The 25354-nt window shown below is 37.2% G+C and overlaps 1 protein-coding gene across 2 annotated transcripts in view; it reads left to right on the top strand.

Annotated features, from left to right (window-relative positions):
- LOC135475891 (uncharacterized) overlaps positions 1-25354 on the top strand; it is a 48202-nt gene that overhangs the window by 12161 nt on the left and 10687 nt on the right. The window contains exons 2-3 of one of the 2 annotated variants that reach the window (XM_064755842.1): positions 18384-18617; positions 22975-22992. In XM_064755842.1, coding sequence (XP_064611912.1) covers positions 18384-18617; positions 22975-22992 — 252 coding nt within the window. The remainder of the gene's footprint in view (positions 1-18383; positions 18618-22974; positions 22993-25354) is intronic. The other variant, XM_064755850.1, reaches the window with a different exon arrangement.

A 25354-nucleotide genomic window follows, 5' to 3' on the forward strand; every position in this document is an offset into this window, starting at 1 on the left:
ATAAAGTTTTCCTATATAATAATGTAGCAGAAAATATCAGGCCTGGACATGTTTTTTCCATATATGTGCCCGTATTGAAAAATCCACCCATAAACAGTCACAGTGTGCATTCATGTACATCTTATTTAGCTTTACAGAAGAAAATCCATTGAACTATCACTTAAGGAAATGTACAGTTACCAAGTGTATATGTACATACTGTACATGTAACTGTGTTTTTGCTATTGTTCACTTTGGAAATTTAATACTTCTTATTGAAACCAGCAGTCTGGGATGTTTTGTCCTGAATGCTATCAGTGCGTGCCAAGAGAATATAGATTATCAAGGGAGAATTGAGTCAGTCGGGAGTCTGGTGTCTTTAAGCGAGGTTTATATGTCAGGATGTCCTGTGGAATCAATCGCTGAAGCGTATAATCTCATAAAGAATGGCCTGATAATTTCTTCCAGCAATTGAAACACACACGGAATGTCTGGCGATAGTCACATACATGGTTTCTTATCCCAACTGTGAAAGGTGGTCTGGTCAAGTGTGAGCAGTTTCTTTAAGACATGTATATGGGCTGTATAGCCATAAGAAAGGGAACACCACTAGACTGGTAGATCTATACTTTGTAATTAAGCTGTTTGTGTGAGGTACAGTATGCCTGGCTTCAGTTTGGAAGGTTACTTCAGTCTACCATGATATATACAGTTGAGATATCAAATAACGAAGTATACAACTTGATGGAGCCCAACAGGCTGGCCCCACCTTGATAAACATCTAGTTGGGTAACATTGTATATAGGATTCAAGCTTAGTGGATAAACATGTGCTTGCAAATAGCTCAAGTAACCACTTGATTTATAGATTACATGTACATGTATACCCTGTGTAAAAGTGTAATGAATGCATAAAGGTCCTAAGGTGGATGTTGTATTATTTTTAGTTTTAGATATGAACTGTAAGGTAATGTACATGCATATACATCTTAATCTTCTTTTTGTTGCACAACTGTACGCATTTGAATTTAAAACTTTTCCGTCTTTCTGACACCTGTTTTTTGAATGAGATGAAATCATAGCTTGAAGAAGAGATAAATGTAGATGGATGTGTTAATTTTTACCCGCCTTCAGGCCATCATTTAAAAAAAATATTAACCTGGCCGATCCTCCAAAAAAGGGGCCTACTCTTAAGTTTCTATTGGAATTTTGTTGGAAGCTTTTTTTTTTTTTCTCTCCTGGTTTATTTCTGTAAAATCCATATCATTTCCGTAAGCCACAATAACAAATATGGTAAGGTTCTGTCCAACAAGAAATGTTTTAAAGATGGTGTTATGTATACATACATGTATACATTGAAAGAAAAAAATTTCAATGAGTTCATGTTCATAATTTAATTACTATAGTATTAGTTCATGTATTTGTTGGCAATTTGGCTACATGCATGAAAATGTATACCCCAATTCCTCAACACTTTGGCATATGAAAGACCAACTTTCAGTGCAAGTTATGCACATTCAGGGCTTCACAAAAAGTATAATTTTATCAATCATCACAGAATAATGCCTTCAGAATAAAAATTCTTGAATACACAGCTTGCTAGCATGCAAAAAGGTTGAAGAATTACAGTACATTCATATATATGTATTATAAAAAAGGATGTTATCCAGTGTAATGCATACATGTACATGAACATGGTTAAATGTGTAATAATAATATGTGAATCTATCTATGATCTGATGTTTGGAGATGGACATATAGAGTTTAGATGTATGCAAGTGTCTTTGTACGCATACATGTACATGTGTCGGGGTCGTTTGCTCAAAGCCGATACAACAAAGTATAGTGCACATATGTGCATGTGCATGTATGTTCAGATGACTGCTCAATGTCTTGAGCCTGTTCCAACAAGGCCGAACACACCTGTAAGTTATGAATGTGAGCCTACATGTGAAGTGATGTGTACAAAGTTGTACACTTATATTGTATTGATGTACTTGGCAAAGCTTTAGCTCAATCCCTACCTAAGAACCTCTTGAGCAGACATAAATCTTGTTGTTATAGTACTAGGTTAAATATTTATAATCTGTCAACACATGTCAGTGCTTAACAATGTCTGACTAGACCTCAGAGGTGCAGTGTATAAGGAAAAGGGTTCTTGTTGGTTTAATCTTTGAGTTGTGTATGTCTGACCTCATGAACGCTGTTTGGCTATAAACTGCATACATGTACTTACATACAGACAGTAAAGCTATGTTTTTATATTGGTTTCTAACTTATATGTACATGTGCGCTCTGTCATACTGTGTAATTGTAATTTGGCTATGCACGTGTACATATATATAGTGTGGTTTAGGTTGGTTTGATTTGATTGTATACTGTCCATGACCGTTAGTGAAATAATATGTACAGTGTACTACATAGGTGTTAAATTCATTCTACACGTGGAACGTGTACGTGTAAAAAAAGACAGATAAAACGTTGCCTTCTTCATTATCCACATGCCCACATGTTGAACATGTACATTTAATTGTGTTCTATTTGAAAACTTTAAAGACATCAGTATAAAGTTTACAGAAATTGTACATTCCCATATGACATAAAGTTAGTGTGTTCAGAGGTTGATTTGCAATAGGACATGGAAGGGTTCTGATGTACAGTAAGTTGTGATACAGTTTAACATCTTAATCCTTAGCTATGGGACAGCCAAACCATCAGTCGTGTTTGCTCCTGAAAGTTTAGGATAAGGTCCAGTAGTTCTGACCGACTGCAGCGTTAGTAGTTGAGTGGGCAAACTACCAATAACATCGGTTGCCTGTAGCGTTGGACCGGATGTCACTAGTGACCAAGGTGGGGATATAAGTCTCAATTGGATTGGCAAGCAAGTCACTTTGGATATAGACATGTGAATATACGTGTATACGTGTCAGTTTTGGTACTTACTTTTTTTGCTACTTACAAGAAAATTTGCTAAGAGAAAATTTATGACAATTTTGAAAATGTGAGAAGTTACAGTTGACTAGAAGTAGATTTTCAAAACTGTCTACAAGTAATCTAGTGAGTAGCCTACAAGCATGTTGCTGTACACATCAGGCTGTCATGGTCATGGCCTTTTTTTCTGTCTGTCCATAATGCTAGGTAGCATTGCCTGCCACTGCCTCTGGGACATTTCCTTGGCTGTGCGATTCCTGTGTCCTGGGTTATTGGAAGCGTATTGATTGTCGTCAGTTTGTGTATTGTGAAAGGATTGCGTGTTGAAGCTCCTCAATCTGTAGAACATTGATCCTGACTGGCTGACAAACACAGTGCTGTTGACATTGTTCTAATGGAGGGACTGCTATGTTTGGGCTCTATACATACTGTCCTGCTCTGTAAATCCATCAATCACCTTCACTAAGCATAGTTCAATCTGGTCCACTACCTTTACCAGACACTAGGACAACAGCTTGGACAGTGTTTACTGAACAGGCAAGCATATAAATAAAGAGATTATGACAAGTGTGAATCCCTAATGCCTTGCACTCAGTGTATGAATGATACATGCAAGCTGGATGAACACCTTCACATACATGTAGCCACCTTTGACTAAGTTGGATGGATTTCTGATGGTTGTGGAATAAATCACATCCTTTATGTTGATGGTAGGCTATGTGTGTATCCTGTATTGAGTTTTCCAAAAAAAAAAAAGAATTCATACAGTGTTTGATTTATTTATAGTTTTTGTACGAGAATGTGAAGAATTCTTTTTCAACCTGTCAGTTGTTGATTTGGGGATTTGAAACTGAGAATCCACATTCTTCATTAACTCTGTCATAAGATCTTATCACATGTCCTAATTAAGATTCCATGTAATTAAGACAATTAATTCATCATATTAAGACATTAAAATTTAATAAATTTAGATTTAATGTGATACTGTAGATTAGAAGTGGACATATGTTGTACAAGTAAGTAAGCACTGTACTCAACATACAGTTGACATGATCTGGTTCTGTGAACTGGATACATAATGTACATCACTTAGACAAGTGAGTATACATGTATGTCAACTGTAGGTTAATGTCCAGTAGATATTCTGGTGCCCAGTATAAGGTTTTCTTAAATGTTATTTGTTTCTTTTTTTGTTTTTTGTTCTGTTTTCTCTTTTCCCAAATCTGACTCACCATTGTATTTAAGTATGGAATTCTAAAACCCCAATCAAGTCAATAAATCATATTTTATACATGCAGATGTTAATCCCTATGGATTATGCGATATTGAGATTGGATGGTCAAGATGTATGTGGGAATGACCACATGAGTGTATACATGTGGATGCGATGTATGTACAGGCCCGATTAATTTCAGGATCTTAACCGTTTATGGGAACAATTTTACATTCTAAAAGTAAAATTATTTTTAAAACATTCACACTGACAGGGTTGCAGCAGTATTCTTGACAACAGTATGTCAGTGATTTTTAGTGTTTTTTTTTTTTTCAGTATTACAGTTTGGCCCACCCTACATGAACATAAATGGTGTTATAGCTGTATTAAAGCAGTTTTGTAATAATGAATTATTGCATTATTCCAGCCTGATCAAACTGTATCTTGGCATTCATGATCAAAAAGTCACTGCCTCCTTTTCATATTTGAAATACCAAGAGAGGATATTCTATCTCACATAAACCGTTACGTAATTATATGGCTAAATAGCGTCAAAAGTCACGTTATCCCTTTATAGTAGAAAACGGCCTGTCTTGATTGAAGCTTTCTATTTGATGTACATGTATCCTTTGGCAGTTGTGAGGTCTATTGAGTACTTCACATATTCAGTTTTCAAATGCGTAACAAAGGCTTTCTTTGATGTGGTTTCCAGATTTTGTGTGATGTTTTGTTATACATTATCAGGCCACTGTAAACGTATCCAGATTTTCAGACCAGACATGTCTTCATGAACACATTCGCAAAATCTAAAGTTAACATCTTGTCTTATAGCTACAGGACATGGTTGATGATGGTTTGTTATGAACGCTTCAACAAGTCTTGTCTTACTTTTCACTAGCAAAACTTTGGCACTTTGAAGCAATTTCTTTTTACGTCATCTGATCGTAGTTTATGGCCCTTATTTGATGATAGTCTATCCTAGTCTCGTTTCAAATTTGATTTGGTAACACTAAATCTGCTGAAGCGTTTTATGTCTCTGCGCTACACAGGGAAATAGATGTTGTATTGATTTGTTGATTTCATGTAAGCCTCTGATTGAAGAGATAAAAATGTCCTTAACTCCACCTGATGAATATTCCCCGAGGAGAAAGTTGGTGCTGAGAAAAGCCACTTGTGTGCAGTGCTGTCTGTCTAAGATTGCCTCCAAGAGTCTGAGAGTGATAGCAAGTGAACGGTTATCATCAGAGCAGTCAGGGCTTCAGGTGATTTGTATTGAAGCCCCCAAATTCCCTCGCACCTCCCCCCCCCCCCCCCCCCCCACCCCATATCTACTGTAATTAATGCCTTTCTATCAATCGGTTAATATTAAGATCAGTTATGCAGAAACAATGTATAGCTGTGGTGGAATGCTATAAACCAGAGGGTTGAAGCGTGAGAGAGATTGCCGCGGACCACCAGCAGAAAGAAATTGTGCATACAAATTTCATCAGTGTGGGCTGTCAGTTTTCTCACTGTAATCACGCTTTACTGTTGACTTTATTAGACACGGCATTTCCTTTATGGAGACAGAAAAGAATGAGGGCTGTTTGAGTGGTAAGAAATGAAGATTTATAAAGATTGGTGTCCCAGCATGCGCCCCTATCTAGGATTTAGTGTTTGATGCAGTTTGATTAGGGCAACAAGAAAATTCTGCCACCCTTGATCAGTAGGCTCTCTCTCCGGTGACCTATTAAGGGTGTTTAGCCGATCCAAATAGCACCTCTGCTGATTACTTCTGTATCTATAAATCACACGCAGCCCAGTTAATATGTTTTGCCTTTATGAGTGCTAGAGAGCTGATCTAATCTGCTGGAATTTTGAACAGATATTGGCCGTAGGATAACAATAACGACACTCTGAGGCAATCCGAGGAGCCTAGCCAAACGATGGAGCAATGAGTGGCCCAATCCCAGCCTATCTAGTATCTGCCTCAGAACACATACAACCCCAAACTGCCTTCCCATGTAAAACACCCCACTGAGAGTTGTGGGCTGTTATACTGCGAAATTACGGTACTTCAGGGGCAGATAATTGCATGTCGCCATCTGGCACTGATCACATAGGACGCAAGCAATGCTGTTTTTTTATGGTTTCCAAGAGAGCACATCACGCATTGCAGTTCCCAATCATATTTTTATGACTGTTATAAAAATTAAAAATGCATGGCTATTTATTGGTTGAAGTGTCCTGTGTAAAATAACTGCCTCATTCATCTGACCCCATACCTTTGATGTGAAAGGCTTTATTCGCTCTCGTGGTCAATAAAGTTTGCATAATTATTTGTGTGGGCTTGAGCGGATTAGAACTAATTATACCTGTTCATTATTCATGCTCGCTTTTAATATGCAATTAATTTATTAATGGTAGTTGTCCAGCCCACTTGCTATTAACACTGAAGCATGTCCATATGTTTATCCTGAGTGTGATGTGGCAGATTTCTGGCAGTACCAGTAGTCAAGATTACTATTATTTCTTATCTTTATACATGTAGCTTGACCGTTTGGTTTTATTTTTCCCAGCATTTCACTTTTACACTTTTTTTAAAAAAAGGTACACATACATGTACTTGTACTTTGAGAAAGGAAATGGAGTGAGCAGTATTGATTAAAAGTAATTTAATTCAAACTGTTGTGTCATTCGTCTTCAGCAACTTGTCAAATCAAATTAAATTAAGGGTAACACACTGTATTTTAAATTAGTTTATTTCAGAGAAATCCACCTCAAAATGTCACATTCTTGAAGTATAGATTGAATAAGACACTACTTTTAGCATTAGGATTGTTTTTTTTGTTCTGTCAAGCTGATTGAATTGATTTAGAACTCTTTTGATGTCCTGTATGCTTCATGAAATTATAGAGGCGATTTTTCTTCTATTGAAGTCATATTTTCAATCTTTAGGCTTGTCACCCACCAAGAAGATTGTAATTTTTAACATTCTTGCAGTACAATACATGTACTTTTTGCCTGCTGTATTTAATCTAAGATTTTGTCCTTGAATTATCCATTTTACCTTATTCTTTCGACTGAAAATACAAGTTTCAGCACCAAAAGTAATACTAGTATTATATTGACTATTTGCCTCTAAAAATACACTTTTTGAGGCAGATGTTTTGGTCAAATGTTGTACTCTAGTTTACATTTTTTTTTTCTAACATTGTTGGCTTGATAAATAAAATGTTTACTTTTAAAACTGAAAGCAGTACATGTCCACACTCTCCTATGAACATGAATGCACAAGGACTTAAAGGTTAAAGGCATTGTATTTCAGTGGGAGTAACAATTTGTTTCCTATCATTGCAGCCACCGCTTCATGGTGTCTTTATCAGTTTTTCAACTGGCATATGAAGGGAATCAACATTTGGCCACCACTGGTTGCAGATGTCATTGTAGGCAAAATTGGTCGATCACTTGGTAGAGCGCGGCCAATAGAGGTCTATATTAACATGTGTGTATGGAGTTTAATATTTGGTCTGAGGTTTAACCTTTTGTCCACAAGCCCCTGGGCTGTAAATGGCAGGGTGGCCTTCTTTCAGCAGGTCAAGTGATAGGCAGATGTAATTTGAGCTGTCCTTCCCCCTCTGAAGCAGCTCTGGTAATTTATCTCTTCTCTAACTCTCTAATGACACTAACACATCACAGAGCCACAGATAACTTGATATTCTGTCTTTCCACAGAAATGAGTTTTGGAATTCCACAGCATATCAGCTGTCATTACGTTAATGTGCTGCCTCATCTGGCTATCTGATTGATTTTAAATTCGGCATCTCATCAGACCCCCTACGCACTTTCCCGCTGGGCTCCCTGTTTTAGCGCCCAGGATATGCGATTTGCGTGGTCAGTGGCATGCAGCCAGTTCCCTACCCAATTTCTTTTAAAGCGTTTCTTCACTCTCTTCTCCCAATTGGAGTGGAAACACTAAAACGGCACTGTCCTCGAGTTTACACACGTGTCAGTGTGAGGAATACTCATTTAACACCCTCGTTTTTTGATTAATTCCAAGAGTAGCGGCTTCAGCATTTGTTTAAGGAAGCTCTCTTTTTGGCCTTGGTGTTGAAATAGAAATCTCATCCCTTTTCTAAATAAATGGTCTGCAGCTGTCTCGTTGTCTGTACATTAGTTGATGAGAACCTCCCTGTAGATTGATGAACTGTTATGATGAGCTGCCCAGAAATAACCCCAAAAAGCTAGGCTTGATGAAACAGTTTTTGTTACAATAGCTCTTTAGCTAATGTGAATGATCATCATTTTGTCAAATGAACTATTAATATAGCTGAGATCTAGAGGCCAGAAATTATGCCATGCACGACTCTGACATAATGCTTTCCATGATGACCACAGGGAGTTACAATCCATTAAAATGTTACATGTTCACATTGTGCACAGAATTTGGAATAATCACAGTTGCTTAAACATGGATGCACCGAAGCGTTTTGGAATCGATTCCTTTCTGTGTAATAAGGAATGAATATGTGTGCATGTATAAGTACACGTATGTGTATATTCAAGTGGACATGCCGTGCTAGATAGCAGGGCTTCTTTGATCGTAGTAACGAATCAAAAATATTTCATACATTTTAGGTCACTTTTGCTAATTTACATGTATGTTTCAAAATAATTGTTTTCCATATGCATGTGCTGTACATGCATTATTAATCCATATTTTATAATTAAAGAAATACATGCACATGTTGGTGTTAATACATGTTTCTAAAAGTTACTAACTTGCAAATTTCAATTCATATCCTTCTGGCGCAATTGCATCATATTTGCCAGCAACCTACAGATGGTCCTGGGCTTTGCTCGGTTTCCTCCTACCATAATGCTGGCCACCGTCATGAGTGAAATATGCTTGAGTACGGAGTAAAACACCAATTAAATAAATATTTGCATTAATATCACATCGGGGTGTACATGTACATATATTTCTGTTTCCATCTATTGCCAAACTTTGGTAATTGTAAACATGTATGGTGATAACACCTTAACTAGATGTCCACAGAGGCTTGCTGGTAACAGCCTCTATCTTGGTGGGAAGCCTTGATATTTACATGAACATTTCATACACAGAAGTTCCATGTTCATTTTGCTGCCATAATGTAATACACTTGTATATACGAATTTGTCAGCGCCGTCAAGATCAGACTCATTCCAAATTTGGACTTTTGATGATCAGCAAGTCTAGAAAAGCTGTGTGTACATGGAATAGCTACATGTATGCATGTAAGTATGTGCATTGATCTTATAAGGGTATGGAAAAACTGTTTCTCTTGCTCATGATCTTTGTTGGACTGTATGTGTGTTCTGATGGGGTGCTGAGGACCAGTCTAACAGTAGTCAGTGCTGGCAACACTCAGGCTGTTGTAGTGATCAGATTATCACCTTGTGTGTGAGAGAGAGTCTGACAGGACTGGGTTGTGCTCTTTCCTCAACAGATTATATAACGGAGGAGCTGATACTAGTACTGTAATTGATAGAGGAAAAGCTCACTGTTCACATCCCCATGATTATACATGCCCCATGGGACGGCTAGATTTGGAGGATCAAGTTCTGGTTGGTGCCCTGAGTTGCCCTTAAGAACAAAATCAGTTGGATTAAACTGAATGCTTTGTAGACAACCATCACTGTGATAGGGGCAGCAAGATAATGTTGGCTGTTTTGTGTGTACGCGGTACATTTTTACGTTGTTGTAATGGTATTAATTATGAGCAGTTGGACCAGATGCCAAATTTCAGTGATGTACAACCATTATTTCAGCCATGCTGCAGGGTCATGGTATTACTTATATGAATGTATCATTGCATGAGGCAATAAATTTTTCGGGAAACAAATATCAGTTAAGGAGGGGAATATATCATTAGACCATTTCAACATATGTTTACAAACAGTGGCCTTCCATTGTAGCAGATTAAATGACATGATTGGATAGTTGACATATATCTTGCAGGTATTATGTCTTTGTTGACTATTTTTAGGCTTTCTTCTTGTTTTTTTTGTGATGTTTTTTTGACCTTTTGAGAAGATTTTCTTAGGACTTACACATGTGTCTTGTAACACCAGTATTTCACTCTGCAATGAGGATTGGAGTGGCTAGACTGACAGGTACAGTAAAAGGTGTTGAAATTGGATTTATGAAAGCGTTGAGGTCTAGTGGAGACAATGTCTGCTCATCACACAGGCATGTACAGAGCTTTTTCTTACACGTCCCAGCACATTCCTCACGCCACATAAACTCCTTCTGCTCAGAGCTCTAACCAGAATAAATTATTCAGTGCATCAGCGCTGCAGGTTTTTTTTTTTTTTTTTTTTTTTTTGTCTCCCAAGCTCCCAACCCCAGAGATTGCTCCGAGCTATTGTTAACTCCTCATGAGATTAAAGGTTTTAGAATCTGTAAGAACATAATCATTCCTATGTCAAAAGTTGTTGAGATGTTGTCAGAGCATTGACTATGAGTATTGGTATGCTTACTGCATGTATACCATTAAAGACAGGAATTTTCAGTCTGATGTTTGTTTTGTTTCTTCCACGTTTCACATTTATGACAACGACAGGAGTCACAAGGATTATGGATTTTCTGATTTTTCTGTACATTTTTGTCAAGACCATAAATTTATTTTTCATGAAGTCATCACCACTTATGTACATGGTTATACATTTATGCTGTTCTTCATGCAGCTATACCAAAAAAAAAAGAAATGTCTATATGTACTTGAAGGGGAATTGCTTAATAGCTCTGAACTAAGTTAATACGACTGTGAAATGTTCATGCTTGTTGTGAATCATGTACAAGTAAATTAATAGCGATTTGTAATTTTACCAGACACGATGAGGGCAGAGTTCAATAGCTGACAAGGTGCCTGTTGAAAAAAAATGAAGCTTGGGAGGTGTAATTAGATTAGCACCTGATAGAAACAAAAAGGACTACTTTTGACGAGAGGCACCATTTACATGTAGCTTGTCTTGAAGATATGTGTACGGTAACTCTTTTGAGTGCATACATTATTACTTGTAGAGTAAGAGTTTGAGGATTAAGGTTTCAGAATTTCGTATTAGTAACACAAGTCTGTTGTTCATTGCATATGACAATTTCTCCTTGCTGTATAATGTTATTAACAAGAATCATTTTTCTGATGTGGCTGTTTTGAAAATTACTACATTGTACCCAGTGGTTGCTTCACGGTTGTTCTGCTACATGTATGTCAAATTGGGGGAAATTACCAAATTTCAGCCTGGTTTGATGCATTGTCTACATATAGGCACATTTATGTATATGAATTTTCATCCATATTTACTCTTACAGATATCACACAAATTGCAGTTTAGGTTTTCAAACTATTTAGTAAGTTTCTGTATGTAACATGGACTCATAAATACATGTACTTCACCATGATGATCAGAAAAATGGTCAGAAAAATGGTCATTCTGATGGCAGCTTTGAGATTTCATAAGAAAGGCTTTTGTCATACTCTAAATTGGTTTCTCCCTTGAATGTCATTGTCTCATATATCAGAAAATTCAAATTGCAACCATGTCAGTATCATGTATCTCTGCTCGTAAGTTCTTCAGTATATGTAGGTGACAATACAACAGCATGAGACTGCCTTAGGGTTTGAACAGTGGTTGACAGCTGGTGGACATTGGACATGGTGGACTGGACACAGACTGCTTATCACAGAAATCACCTGACCTGGCCAGTTCATTATATCCCTAGCTCACCTGTGGTGCTCATGCCACAATACTGAATAGGAACATCCACATAAACTTCCACTGGTCTGTGGAATACAATGGCTTTGTTGGCTGAGCCAGCCAGTGTCCTGAAGCTTCCAGAGTTCATAGCCTGCCTTAATGTTGCTTTTATGTGTTCTACCCCAGAGAGCAGCAGCCTTAATGCTCTTGTACCTAGACAACATTTGTACATATGTGCTGTGATAAAAATATTTCAATTCACGAATCTTTCCACTTGATATGGTTTACATGGGGCGGCGGTTTTGTTATATCACTTTGTACTTTGCTTTTGCAGGTCCTGTATATACAGTACATACATGTACCAGTATGTCAGTGCCAGGCAATGTACATGTATGATCAGCTGTCAGCATACATGTTCTAGTCATTGCTCTCAGTTGCAAAAATGCAATACATGCAGATGCATGACATTTGTGTGCACATTTTCATTCTTTTCTGTCTTTTTCTAGATGTTTTCTCCTTTGGTTCTACATGGGCAATGTAAATATAGTTATGGACATGTTTCATGTCTGACACATTGGTTATACAGTGTACATGTAAATGTTGTGTACATGATCACCATGGAAGTACAATGTAACTGTACAGGTATATGTACAGGTATGTGTGTACATGCATTAGATCTTCTTAATATTTACCTGTGAACTAGTATAAAAGTATAGGTGTTAAATTCTTTTTGAGTATAAATAAATCAATATTTACAGGCTGTAGTACACTCTGCCCGAATACATGGCATTGCCTTAAAACAACAGGCAAGCACAAATAAATACAAGTAAACGTGTAGATGTAGGTTCGTGTATAGTGATATGAATGCCATATGCACATTTCGTTGCTCCTCTCTTCTATTCTCCAACCATCATACAGCGTGTGTCTTTCACAGCTAGTAGGTGTACATGCCTTTATTTTCCAATTACGTAATATAGTACAATGATGATGTAATAAACAGCTCAGTATGTGATTCAGCAGTTCTTGTAACCAGTGCTGAGCTCCAAACCTCAATCGCTCATGAATCCAAACAGTATGTACAGCTGTAACACATCACAAAGTTTCTCTAGGGATAACAACTTCTGATTTATTTCTTTGCAATGTTTCAGTCTTCAGTCTGACATCTTGTCAAGTACGTTTTACATATATGTTATCCTTATACAAACTCTGAAAACTTCTAATTGCCTCTTAAGGAATTCAGTAAATCAGACAGTCTTCGTGCTTGCTGTGGAACATTTGTTAATTGATATGAGAGAATCCCACAGAGTTAATAGGAAAAAGTTGTGAGTTGACAGGTCGTAAACATTACTTTCCCACACCTTTACTGAAGCCTCTGTCAATTAACAGTTGATGTTTTATTTAGACCTCTCTGATCATGTAACCTAAGCGCCGCAAGGAAAACCGTCTGATAAATGCTCCCATTTCTATGTGCAAATGTGCATGCCTTTTAGCTTTAGCAACCTCATTAATCAATGAGGTGACAAGGAAAACATAGATTGATAACAATCAACAACCAGTTCAATTTAGTTGTAAGTGTGGCAGCATAGCTTCATGGATTTTTTTTTTTTTCAGGTGTGTAAATATTTTTAAGAAATCCACTCACCCAGTTTAACCTGTTGATACAGCTCTTGTCAGACATTTGATTTACAGGCGTGCTGGCCTGTTAAGTGTAGGTTGTTCTATCTCCTTCAGTTGAGTACATACATGTATACACCTCGGTTATCACCCTCTGGTCTTATTCACATGTGCTTTGCATACAAGCAGTAAATATTTCGTATCCCTTTGAAAGCATTTTTGTGTGATAAAGCAAAAGTATTTCTTTGGCTTTTGATGGATAGACTGCACCCATCCAAATGAACTCAAAGGATTCAAATGAACCTGATAATTTTCACCTCATTGTACATTTACATCTTTTTTTGAAACAAAGCCACATAATAAAATTGGAGTATAATTTTTGGAGAAATACCAAGAGCCCTTGACTGTATTATCTATAAGTAAATAGATGCCTGGGAAATTTTCAACCTTGGGTTGTAACTTGGACAATTCAAGACCTGCAAGACTTATTTGTAGATTTATTTCTACAAATACCAGTCCTCTGGCATTCATCACTGCTGCATTTATTATTCATATGGCAGACTAAATTAACACTCTTTAAGGCTAAGAGATGTACATAACTAATGAGATCATAATGTTATATATGCTTACATGTAGCTGTTGATGTATTCTATGCAAGTATTTGAAGAAAGTTATGTTACTATATAAATATGGACATCATATCAGGTAACATATTTCTATTATGCATTCCATGAATGAGCCTTGTAGATATGTGCCAGGGTGGTAAATTCAACTTTTTAGTTAATTGCTAAAATGGTGTTCTAAGGTATTTAAGAAAAAATCAAAACTCGTTGAGCCATGTACATGTGATTCAGATACAATTTAAGAAGCCTGTGGAACAATTGGATTTTCCTCTAAGATGTGGTTGATGAATATTTTTCTTCACAGTAGCTTGCGTGTGAAATGTTCTCACCTGTGGTTGCTAGATGAACCGCAGATATATATATATATATATATATATATATATATATATATATATATACGTTACTATACCCATGCCTATCGGAAGGGTCCTCCATATCTCTGTGAAGCCACAATGCAGAGCGCCCTGCCTCCAGCTGCCTGTCGGCGCATGAGTGCCATGTAGATGGCGGCCATTTCATAAATGACAAGTGAGTGGAGATGCTGGACTTAAATAGATATGGATGGGTATTTATCTTTGGGATGATCGACATCGCGGAATTTTAAGTCAGGTGCCCTAGGACCCTAAGCATTGTAAAGGAGTGACTGGGCGGGCAGGTTAGTAATAGACTGTTTCCCGAAATATTACAATTCTTCCCATCGGTGATGTCAATTATGACTACGCGAGCGTCAGTACAAATATAAAAGAGGGCGGTGTAGTCATCCAGGGCTAGCATTTTCCTGTGCAATAATGTTTGGACAACATAAAACTATGACTAAAACTAGATCTAAACTGGGCTTGAATTGCAACATAGCCATCTCCAGCGATAGCAAGCTCTTGGCGTCCACAGGGACTGCAGACATTCGGCTATCATGGCTAGGACACTCATTCTCCATGCCTTTCATAAATCCTGACTAGGGATCTGTATATGTCTGGCATATGTATGTAGAATTGAAGCTGGTTTATGTGCTGCTTGCATTTTGTTTACATTACCATGTTTACAGGATACTGAAGACGATTATGGAACAGTTTGAATGTTTTAAGTTGTTGGACGGCTTGTGGCGTGTCCATGTACCAGTACATAGGAATTTTTCATAAGAAAACATTAAACTTCCCTCCCTTGTATGTTAAGGTCAGCTGTATATGCATGTTGTTCTGTGCATTAGCCATCTGTAAGTAAGGCCACAATTGTGAATGTCAGAATGTGCATAGAATTGATGCAGTACTTGTGCTGAGCGTTTTATCAAAGACTTGATCCTGAACTGGTTTTGCTGCCAGATCTGTGCTTGATCAATAAAAACCTGGGTCATTTAGCACCTGGTGTTTCTCCGTTCATCCATCATTGGGTCCTCATCCCCTTCGTTCAACTGGTTGTTTCAAAGAAAAAATTAAGAGATTTTTAGGCTGTTTTTATCAGCTTGTTAATGCTGCTTTATTTCTGAAGGATTGTGCCTCAGTGTAAGTTAGCTCACCATGCAGAAGAAATGCTGTTGAATAACGTTAAATTCTGCCTGCAAAACTGCTGCTAGTTAGCAGCATAGTTAACATGTGCAAGATGCATATATGCAGACTGTTGAACATTTGAATACAATAATGATCAGAAATGGGAATAAATCAGTAACATTTACGTAGCCATAGGCTAGACAGGATTTAAGCTCCATGAACTTAAACACATTAGCATTATTGTGCTTTGGAACAGCTGTAATTTATGTTCTATTAAAATGTACATGTACTTGTGCATGTATTATACAGCATTCTACAGCTACTGTTATATTACGCTGCATATGACAAATTTGTATGTAAATATTTATACATACATGTACATGTGATATTCATCATTTGTTATGTGTGTGCATAAAATGGTACATTTAATTGATCTGCATGTTCTTGTACATTTTACATAAATTTAAATACATTGTGTAATTCATGTAGGTGTTCACGTGTCTGAAATGATGCAATTTTCTGTGGGGCCATCAACAAATTCTTTGGGGCGTTAGCCTGATAAACGTCTTGAACTTGTTGCTTTAGTGACCAAAAACTTTTTTTGAATTAATACAGTACTTCAGCCAATGCATGCTGTTTTTATTTCACAGACACTTTACCGCTGCATTGCATAACCCAACATCCCAACTCATACATGAACAGCTGTTGATAGTCATTTTCAATTCAGTTTGCAAGGGTGTGCAAATTAATTGTCTCGAAATGAGTTTAGAAGTTTTTCCATGTGTTGTTGTTGAACTGGCCCCGATAGCACAGTTGGTAGAGCGTCCGCTTCGGGAGTGGTAGATCCAGGGTCAATCCTGGATCGAGTCACACCTAAGACTTTAAAAAGAGGAAGTTGTAACTTCCTCGCTTGGCGTTCAGCATTAAGGGGACGACTGGCTGACCCCAGTATAATGGCTCGGGAGGGGTGGCTTACTTGCCTTTGGTAAGTCGTCTCAGTGAAGCAGCACTAGATAAAATAGCAGTGGAAATCCGTCCTGCAAAAAGGAGGCACATTACATGGATTCCTTCGTCGTTATATGACTGAAAAATTAAGTACGACGTTAAACCCCAAGCACTCGCTCACTCTCTTCACATGTTGTTGTTGTTAGAAAGTGCATCATAAGAAATCTTGTAAAAATGAAGCCAAGGAAAGTTGTTATCGTACACTGCCGACCACCAGCTGGCACTTACACAGAAAAAAAATGCTTGAGGGTGTATTCATCGCCGGTTTCAGAATGTGATAACTTATGAATGTGATAAGCCAAGAATTTTCTCTGAATTGTGATAATGTATTATATACAAAGAAGTTTGTTTTTGAGTGGCGTAAAAGGTGTTCAGATTTAGAATTTTCTAAGGTATTAAGTGCGTGCACTCTACTGAATAGATTGTCCAAGAGGAATCAAACGCCAATATGGGCCCTTAAGTTAGAGACAGCGCTCTACACACACCTTCTGAAACTGAAGTGCTGATTTGACAGTTTTCCTTCTCTCCTAATCCATAACCTTGTCAAACTCTGAGTAGAACATGCTGGCCGGAGCCCTGCTTGTTAAGACGGTTTCGGTGTACAGGTGTATTTAATTACATTTACCTTTGTGATGGATCTGCACTTCTGTCAACCCAGTCGCCACTGCATGACAAGGTCTGGCGCTGGGTTAACATTGGAGTCAGGTAATTGAGGATGAAAGACAGCGGTAATGGAAGTAAAGTGTGGGCTTCCGCCTGTGGTGGCAGCTTGGAAGTTCCACAAGAATAGTTCACGAGAATGCTTCATTAGGCAAATGGACGCGAAACAAACTACATGTCCCTCATTGTAGGAGATCAATATCAGAAATTAATAATAAACTATAACCCAGTTGCCTTTCGTACTCTCATGAAATAATTGAGTGCTAGAGCCCGCTGTCAACACCCAGTTAGCCCAACCCCCGCTGTGCCCCAATCATTTCCACCTTAAACATGAATAGAAATGATACCTGTTCATTCAGGTAGAAGCACCAAATGTAAATTTACAATGACTGTGGGTCAAAGTTCAATTATAGATGTACACAGTTCTGATACCCCAATATAGATCTGTGTTTAAATTTAAGCAGCACTGGTCTTTGTAACAAAGAGAAGTACATTGAATTGTGAAGACGGCCAAACAGAAAGAAACCTTTTATGTTCGCACGTTTGTGTGTGTTATTTAGAAACATGATGCATGTGAGTTATATCTGTGTATGAACATACAGAATTATTCTGACCCATATGTTAATGTGCAGACAGCATTTAATTGGGTTTTTATACATGATGAGGGAAATATAAACATGCCAAAAAGTTTATGTAAAATGTGCATGTACATGTGCATGCATTGATGTATAATATACAAAAAAATTATACTTGATTCATGTTTGATATCAGTCAGAAAAAACTTCATAGCTCATACACAGTGTGTGTGTAAATGTACTTATAAAATACTTTGTATGTTGTAACCCATGATACTTGATCCATGGCTGATATGAAGTATATGCACATGAATGCAGCTTTCAGATGATCTTCATTTCTGTTTGATACAAGTACATGTGCATGTGTTTAGCATTATGACACTTTGTAACACATGCATGTACTTGATTCCTTTCTGATATCTTCATCCATGAAGCTGTTTATGGTATGGCAGATAATGATTTAATACAAATCGTGCTGAATATTTGGACATTGTGTGTGGATTACAAGTTTACAGTATCTGTATTGGATTTGTTTTGTTTCATGTGCAGTTGACTGATGTGATGCTGTTTTTGTCTTGTAGGGGATGTTGGTGGAATTCAGATGCAGGTTGTCCCTCAGACACAGTTCATTCCTCTGCCCGAGTCCCTCTGTCTCATCATCATGGATCTCAACAACAACCGCATTATTGCCACTCTAGACTTGATTCGGGAACGTCTTGCTCACTGTTACGGACCAGACATGCAACTCCCCAACGATCAGCTTATCTATGATACCCTTGGACAACTTATTCGGGAGAGAAAAGTGTTTCATACAGGTGAGCTACCATTGTGAAAATAATCATTAAATTGCAGTTGCAGAATCCACTTTATTATAGACATTTACAGCATAATCATCATAGCTAGCACACCAACAGAGGCAGACAAATGGAAATACAAGTGCATATATGATAGCACATGTACATTAAAAATATGTACATTTATTTTATAATTTTTTGAATGAGATTTTACTTATGAAACCATGCAGTTTCCAGACTTTATATGTAATAAGAAGTGTTCACGTGATAAATTGAAGAAATCCAATTCTTCTACCTTCATTATGCGGTCTTGATTTTAATGATTAAAATCTGTGTTCTATTATTCAGTCATTGTTGAAAACTGAAAACTGCTCCTTCAATCTGTTTATCGGTGATTTTGAAAGCTCCAGGTCAAATGCGTGCATGCCTCTGAGAGTGAGAAATATTCCTCTCTGGTCTCAGTTGGGGCCTTTTCTTTAATGTGGTTTAGAGCGTAGATGTTAACCTTTGTGATGACATAAACACATGTACCATGGCTGCTGATGGTTTAAATTCCCAAAGTTCATGTACCATTTGATACTTTGTAAGACAGGCTCCAGCAGCTTTCCTATAATGTATAATGTAATTAGATAAATGGCAGTTGCAGGAAATTGGAACCACTACACAAAAGAACATCATCTGGAAATACTTGAATCGCCTTCTCATATTTATTGTTATATAGACTGTATTGCAAGGTAATATCCAACATCCAACAACTCTTGAGAGAAAGAGAGTTGGTAGTCGAACCACAAGGTTCAGGTTTAGAAGCCGTGCCGAGTATCGACCACCCACTAAACAAACTTCTTTTTCCAGCTTCACTTAAGGCCCTTCAAAGAATGTATATTTTAAATTATTTTGAAGGCTCCACTCCCTTTTTGACCTTAACCAGCTAGGTAACTTCACAGCAGGCTACCTGTGGCCAGCTTTTAAACTGTTGACTTTTTACATCTATTGCATACATGCCACCACAGGAGCCCCTCAATGTTCAGAGACCAAACCCCAGACATCCTGTGTCTGTTTATTTTCTGAATTTGACATTTGTACCCAGCAGTGTTTGTCTTTCAATTTGTGGGGGCCCCAATGTCCCAGAGTATTTTGCACCATTCTATGGCAGCTAGGGTGTATTTTGAGCCAGAAGCTTACAGCCACACTGCTTAGCCAGCTTAGGACCTCTACAATCCTCAAGATTAGCCTCAGCTGTGAAAAAGCATTGACTAGCATTGCCCCCTTAACACCCACATAAGCTTATTTCCTGGTACTTTCCAAGTGTAGTGGAAACAGACATTTTACAACAGTATTATGTCACAGTTTGCTCAGTGGCATTAGTTCACTTCTACAGTGGCTGGCTACAGTACTATTTGTTGTCTTTAAACTAAGTCCCTCTTGATCTGTGAACTATTGGGTTATCAAGCAGCACACAAAAACCCTGGCAGTGGAAGATCTGCTTGTGTATCTGTACAGGGGCACAGAATTTTTGTACCTTTAAGATATACATGTACTCCTGTGCAAGTACTTTTGCACATGTCCTTTCAGGCTGTCATAACATACATGTGTCTTACATCTAACCTGCACATGCAACCTTGTACAACCAGCATCAGCTGTGTGATGTTATTTTACCTTGGTGAAGGTTTTTCATTGTTGTAAAAAAAATTTTGGTCACAGTGTACACATGTATGTATATACATTGTCCAATAAGCTCACATTTTGTTTATGTTGTATATATCATACACTTGTGGTACCTATTTGTAAAAATATACATATTTACATTAAGAACCAGATTTTTTAACATTCTTATTACTTTTCCGTTATTCTTTAAGTATCACAGACCGTGACAAAAATGCACAAGAATCGCAGTAAAAATACCCCCAAGCCATTTATCATTAAAAATATGTACATATTTTAAGGGATATGGGAGTGAGCATGATAAGGTTAAGTGTGTAATGTCACCACAAATTGCATTAACAAAAAATTTTTGAGGTAGCCCAGGATTAATTGGAATAATTAAAAAGAAATACTTAGTTTTAATTAGAAATCACTGGGACTCAAACATATCTTTTCTAGCCAATTACATATATCACGGACATAACATTTACAGTGTAATTGCATGTCCTCACAAAAGCATTCACAAATTTTTACACGTATAGAAAATATTTCAGGCTTCGGTAGTGCTTTTACATTTAAATGTAACAGAATGGATTACATTTACCAAAGCATACTAGCTGACGTACCTGAACATACAGGTAGCTGTCGATGTTCACATTTTCATAAACCAGGAATGTACATGTACATCCCCAGTATATCTTTGTGACTACATGTGAATTATACTACGTTTTTGCATAGAAGTACATGTACACATCCATTAGTGGAAAATATATTGATTCTGTGAGCCACAAGTGCTCAATAAATCAACCTTGACTCCAAAAGTTGAGAGCATGATGAAGAAGGTAAATTTGTGTGTTGTTTCAGGAAGTTCACAGCATTTAGTTAACTTGTAGATAGACATGAAAACGTATTAGACCCGGAGTTGTGTATAGTGACAATACAATTGTTATCTGTACTCACAGGGTTATTAATCATGCAGTATGCAGTAGAGCCTCATAACCCGCAAGGTAATTAGAAAGCGTGTTGCGGTAAAGGCGATCAGGTGATTTGCAATCTGCCTGACCTGTGCTGCGGCCACTCAGGTGTGATTAATAGATCATTACCCACAGCTGACTTAATTGGCTGATTTGTCCGTGAACATACCTGGCCAGTTTAACCCCTTGCCTTCAGGTAGGGACTTGAACAAGGAAACAGGTATTCTCTCTGATAGGCTTAATCAAGGCTTCGCCCCTGACATCTCAAGTGGCTTTCCAATCGCTATCTTGGCATATGAAAACAAGCTGTTACAGTGCTTTGGTACTACATGTATATGTATCTGGTTACACTGTAATAATTTCTTATTTATTTTATCTTCATGGTCACTTACCTATTATCACAGCTTGTAATGTATTCTGTATTAATATCCCAAATGCATTATTGTAATACTCCATTAAATCCACATAAATTTCTCATAGGGAGTTTTAGTGCTGTTCTCTATATTCTGAATTGTAAATGGGTTGTATTCTTTTATTTAAAGTGTAAGCTGTTTTTTCCATTTAAATGTCAAAAGTGTCTGTTGGAAATTAATAGCCAGACTGTAGGCATTCAGATACATAAAGGTATCTGAGTTATTAATAGTCTGGAGTTTTTTATTAGAGCATTTCAATACACATTTATTCTAGGAAATGAACACACAAAAATTTAACCATGTATAAACAGAAGCAAGTAGTGATTTGTTGATGAAATTGATGGGTCACCCTTTATATGGCTACAAAGCATCATGCTTGAGGTCTGGATTTTGATCCATGATAACAGGAGCAATTTTCTAGCAATGCCTTTTGGTACTTGAGCTGAGGTAATCCGTATCTAAGCCCCATAAAGTGTGCATGCAGGACCCAACTTCTTCTCAAAAGGCTGGACATGTTTCTATGGAAACATTTGTGCGTTCCATTTTTTTCTTTGGGATGGATTCATTGTGTTGTTGTATAACCCCCATGGTTATGAGAAATGTCCCCATTCCTGCCTGTCATATGGAGTCCACTGTTGTACATGTATAATCATGTGATCTGTAAACTGTGCAGCTGACTGAAGTTTCAAATGAAGATCTTGTACGTGGTGTACATGTTCATCTCAAATTAAAGACCAAATCACACGGTTTCCATAAGTACATTGTAGTTACATGGTTTTAACCATATGTTCTGAAAAATTGTTAATTCAGTGGTGAACCCCAAGCTTTCATTCATTCACATGTTCTGGGTTTTAAAAAAAAAAGTCATGTATTCTCTCTTAAAATTCTCCCCAAATAAAGTATTTCTAGAGGTCAGTAAAAGTTATAAAATACTACTTTTGGTGCTGATTTAAACATTTATGTGTTTTCAGTAAGACATTATCCTGCCTTCCAAACAAACCCTCGAACCATCTTGCAAAGACCAATATAACTGTGAGAATAGGGCAAAATCAGTGTAATCATGGATGAATTTTAAGTTCAAATACAGTAATTCTTTAAGGTTGACTTTAGTGATGAGATATTTTTAAAATTGTATATTAGCTGACAAATGAAAGTAAAATACAGAAGGTAATTGAACAAAAACTCAGACACAGTTTAGTGTGTCCTATCCAGATATCTTCACTTTACATGTATATTTGGGTGGTGTTTGTTGTGAGTTTCTGATGTTACCTCACCAGACATTGACTTGCCGAAACATTTTACCTGCATCCCTGATTTCTGTCTAACATGCTTGTATCCTGTTTCTGTTAGAATGCTACATGGGAGAAGGTATGTATAATGCATGTTAATCAAGATTCGTTTAAACACATTAATCTCTGGCACTAGTTTTGTCTGTCTGACTGTCAGTCTGTCTGTCTGTCTGTCTGTCTGTCTGTCTGACCTTTTAAAACACAAAGTATACATCTCCATTGCCAACTGTTTTTTTTTGTTTTTTTTTTTCGGTGTTTTTTTCTTCCTTGAGCATGCTTCCAGAAGATAACACAGTTCCTTTCATTGTGTAGGTTCATTTGTGTTTGTATAATTGCATAAACTTCAAAATTAACTGTTCTGCTTTGGTTCAGGTTTATCACACAAAAAATGAAGAAGTTCTTATGTTAACCCATAGGCGTGTAAAGTTCACCTGGTGTTTAGGGAGAAGTTGAATTCCAGCTTTACAACAACAATAACAACGAAAAAAGGGAATGCGTTTCAGTATATGTTCTTGTATACGTCATGTATGTACATAGCATTGCACCTGTCCCTCATTAAAACCGTGACACTAGAGGGTTAAAAAATGCATAGGAAGAAGAAAAAAAAAAGTAGCTGTAGACTGCACAGAAGGCAAAGTGGGGGGGGGCATAGTTCTGTGGGATGGGAAACAGTAACTACATTTTCTTGAAATTTATAGAAGATTCTTATTTTTGAAACCCTTTCAATTCATGTTTTTTTCAAATTGCAATTTATTACATCTATCTTGGAGGGTTATGGTGGATGGCACATGGACTTTAGCTAGAAGTAATTGTCACATTAAATCTCCTTACAGTTTGTTTATGACAGTAAACAGATGTACATTAAATATATGTACTGATATCTACATTATTACATATAAAATTTGCATGTATATGTAATAGATAATGAATACATGATATAATTCATAAGCAAAGACACATGGGATTAATTAAAAGATGAACTCTGCTATTTTGTATATTGGTGAGACATGGTCAGGTGCTGGTGATTTAAAACTGGACTCAGAGTGCGCTGTCAACATTTAAGATATCTAAGTATGAAGACAGTGTGGACTGGTTCAACCAAAACTGCTTTGGCTTTGCACATGTATATGTGTAAAACTGTATTTGCCCTAAACACAAACATGCAGAAATGAAGGTTAAGAGTCAATTAAAGTGTGCTGAAAAATCGTATAATTCTTGTCTAAACAAACCTTAGAGCATTTTTCTGAGATGAATAGAACTCTCAATGTCAGGCAAAATTAATAACTTCAGTAGTCATGGTAAAAAACTTTTTGGTCACATACTGTGTTTATATTTACAAAGTGCCATAGAGAACATGTTATGATGCCAGGTATGTCAAGAGCAGTACAAGTATTTTGACTACATCTATTCCAGTGGTGACCACTCTTCAGAAACAGTTCATAATTTCACTTCATACTACAGATTTGCTGTGGCACAAAATGGAACAGATAGCATTGGCCTTTTGAAGGGAGGCGTGGGGGGAGTTTTTGATGAGAGGCTTGTTATGTTTTTTTTAGCCGTAAATTGGAACATGTTTGCCATCCATCACGGCTAAAGTTCTTGCCTTGGTTGATTGTATATTCCTTGATTTGAATACCCCCTTCTAACTGGGAAGGTTACCATACTGAATTTTCAAAGTTTGTCTGAAGCTAATTTCACAGGTTACTTGACAGGCTATTTCTCAGCAGAGCAGCAATGAGTAGTTCAGATGGCCCCGTCTTTCCACACCTCCTCATCTTGGAATTGTCTGGGCAGCCTGTATTGCACTGTCTTACCCACAAATCCAGCTGTATAAGCAGTAATATACTTAAGCCCATGACCTTAAAATGTTTGGAGCCTTACAGCTGTAGCAATATGCCATGATTTACGACTATGTCTTCCTGAAAGCGAAATTCTGTTTCAGAATTCAGCACAAGGAAGAAAGGCCTACTTTTTTTCTTGACCATTTAACTTACAACCATGTAGTGCTTCTTGTTCCTTTGATGTATTGTACACCTCATTAACACTGAATGCAATCATTAATCAGGTTGTTTTGTCTGATAACAGTGCAGATCCTCAGATCTGATATGTTTAACTTTGTGTGTAGGATATGACCTCTTAATAGTCAGCCCATAAAACTAGACTTCATAAAACCATGCACTTCTGAACTGTGCTTGTTTTTATAGCCCACCTTCCTTTGTAGCCAATTAGAATCTCATGCAGGCACATACACTATAATGTACATGTACATGAATACTGTATTTGTATAGTGTACACAAGGTTATACATGTACCTGTAGATCTCTAATACATACACTTGGTGTACATGCTTTTTATGCTTTGTCTGTTGTATCTATTCTTATGCATTAATTATTGCACAAATTCCTTGGGTATTGGTATTTATAATGAAGTTATTTTACATAT

The sequence above is a fragment of the Liolophura sinensis genome, chromosome 1 (genome assembly GCF_032854445.1).
Source record: "Liolophura sinensis isolate JHLJ2023 chromosome 1, CUHK_Ljap_v2, whole genome shotgun sequence".
Lineage (NCBI taxonomy): Eukaryota > Metazoa > Mollusca > Polyplacophora > Chitonida > Chitonidae > Liolophura > Liolophura sinensis.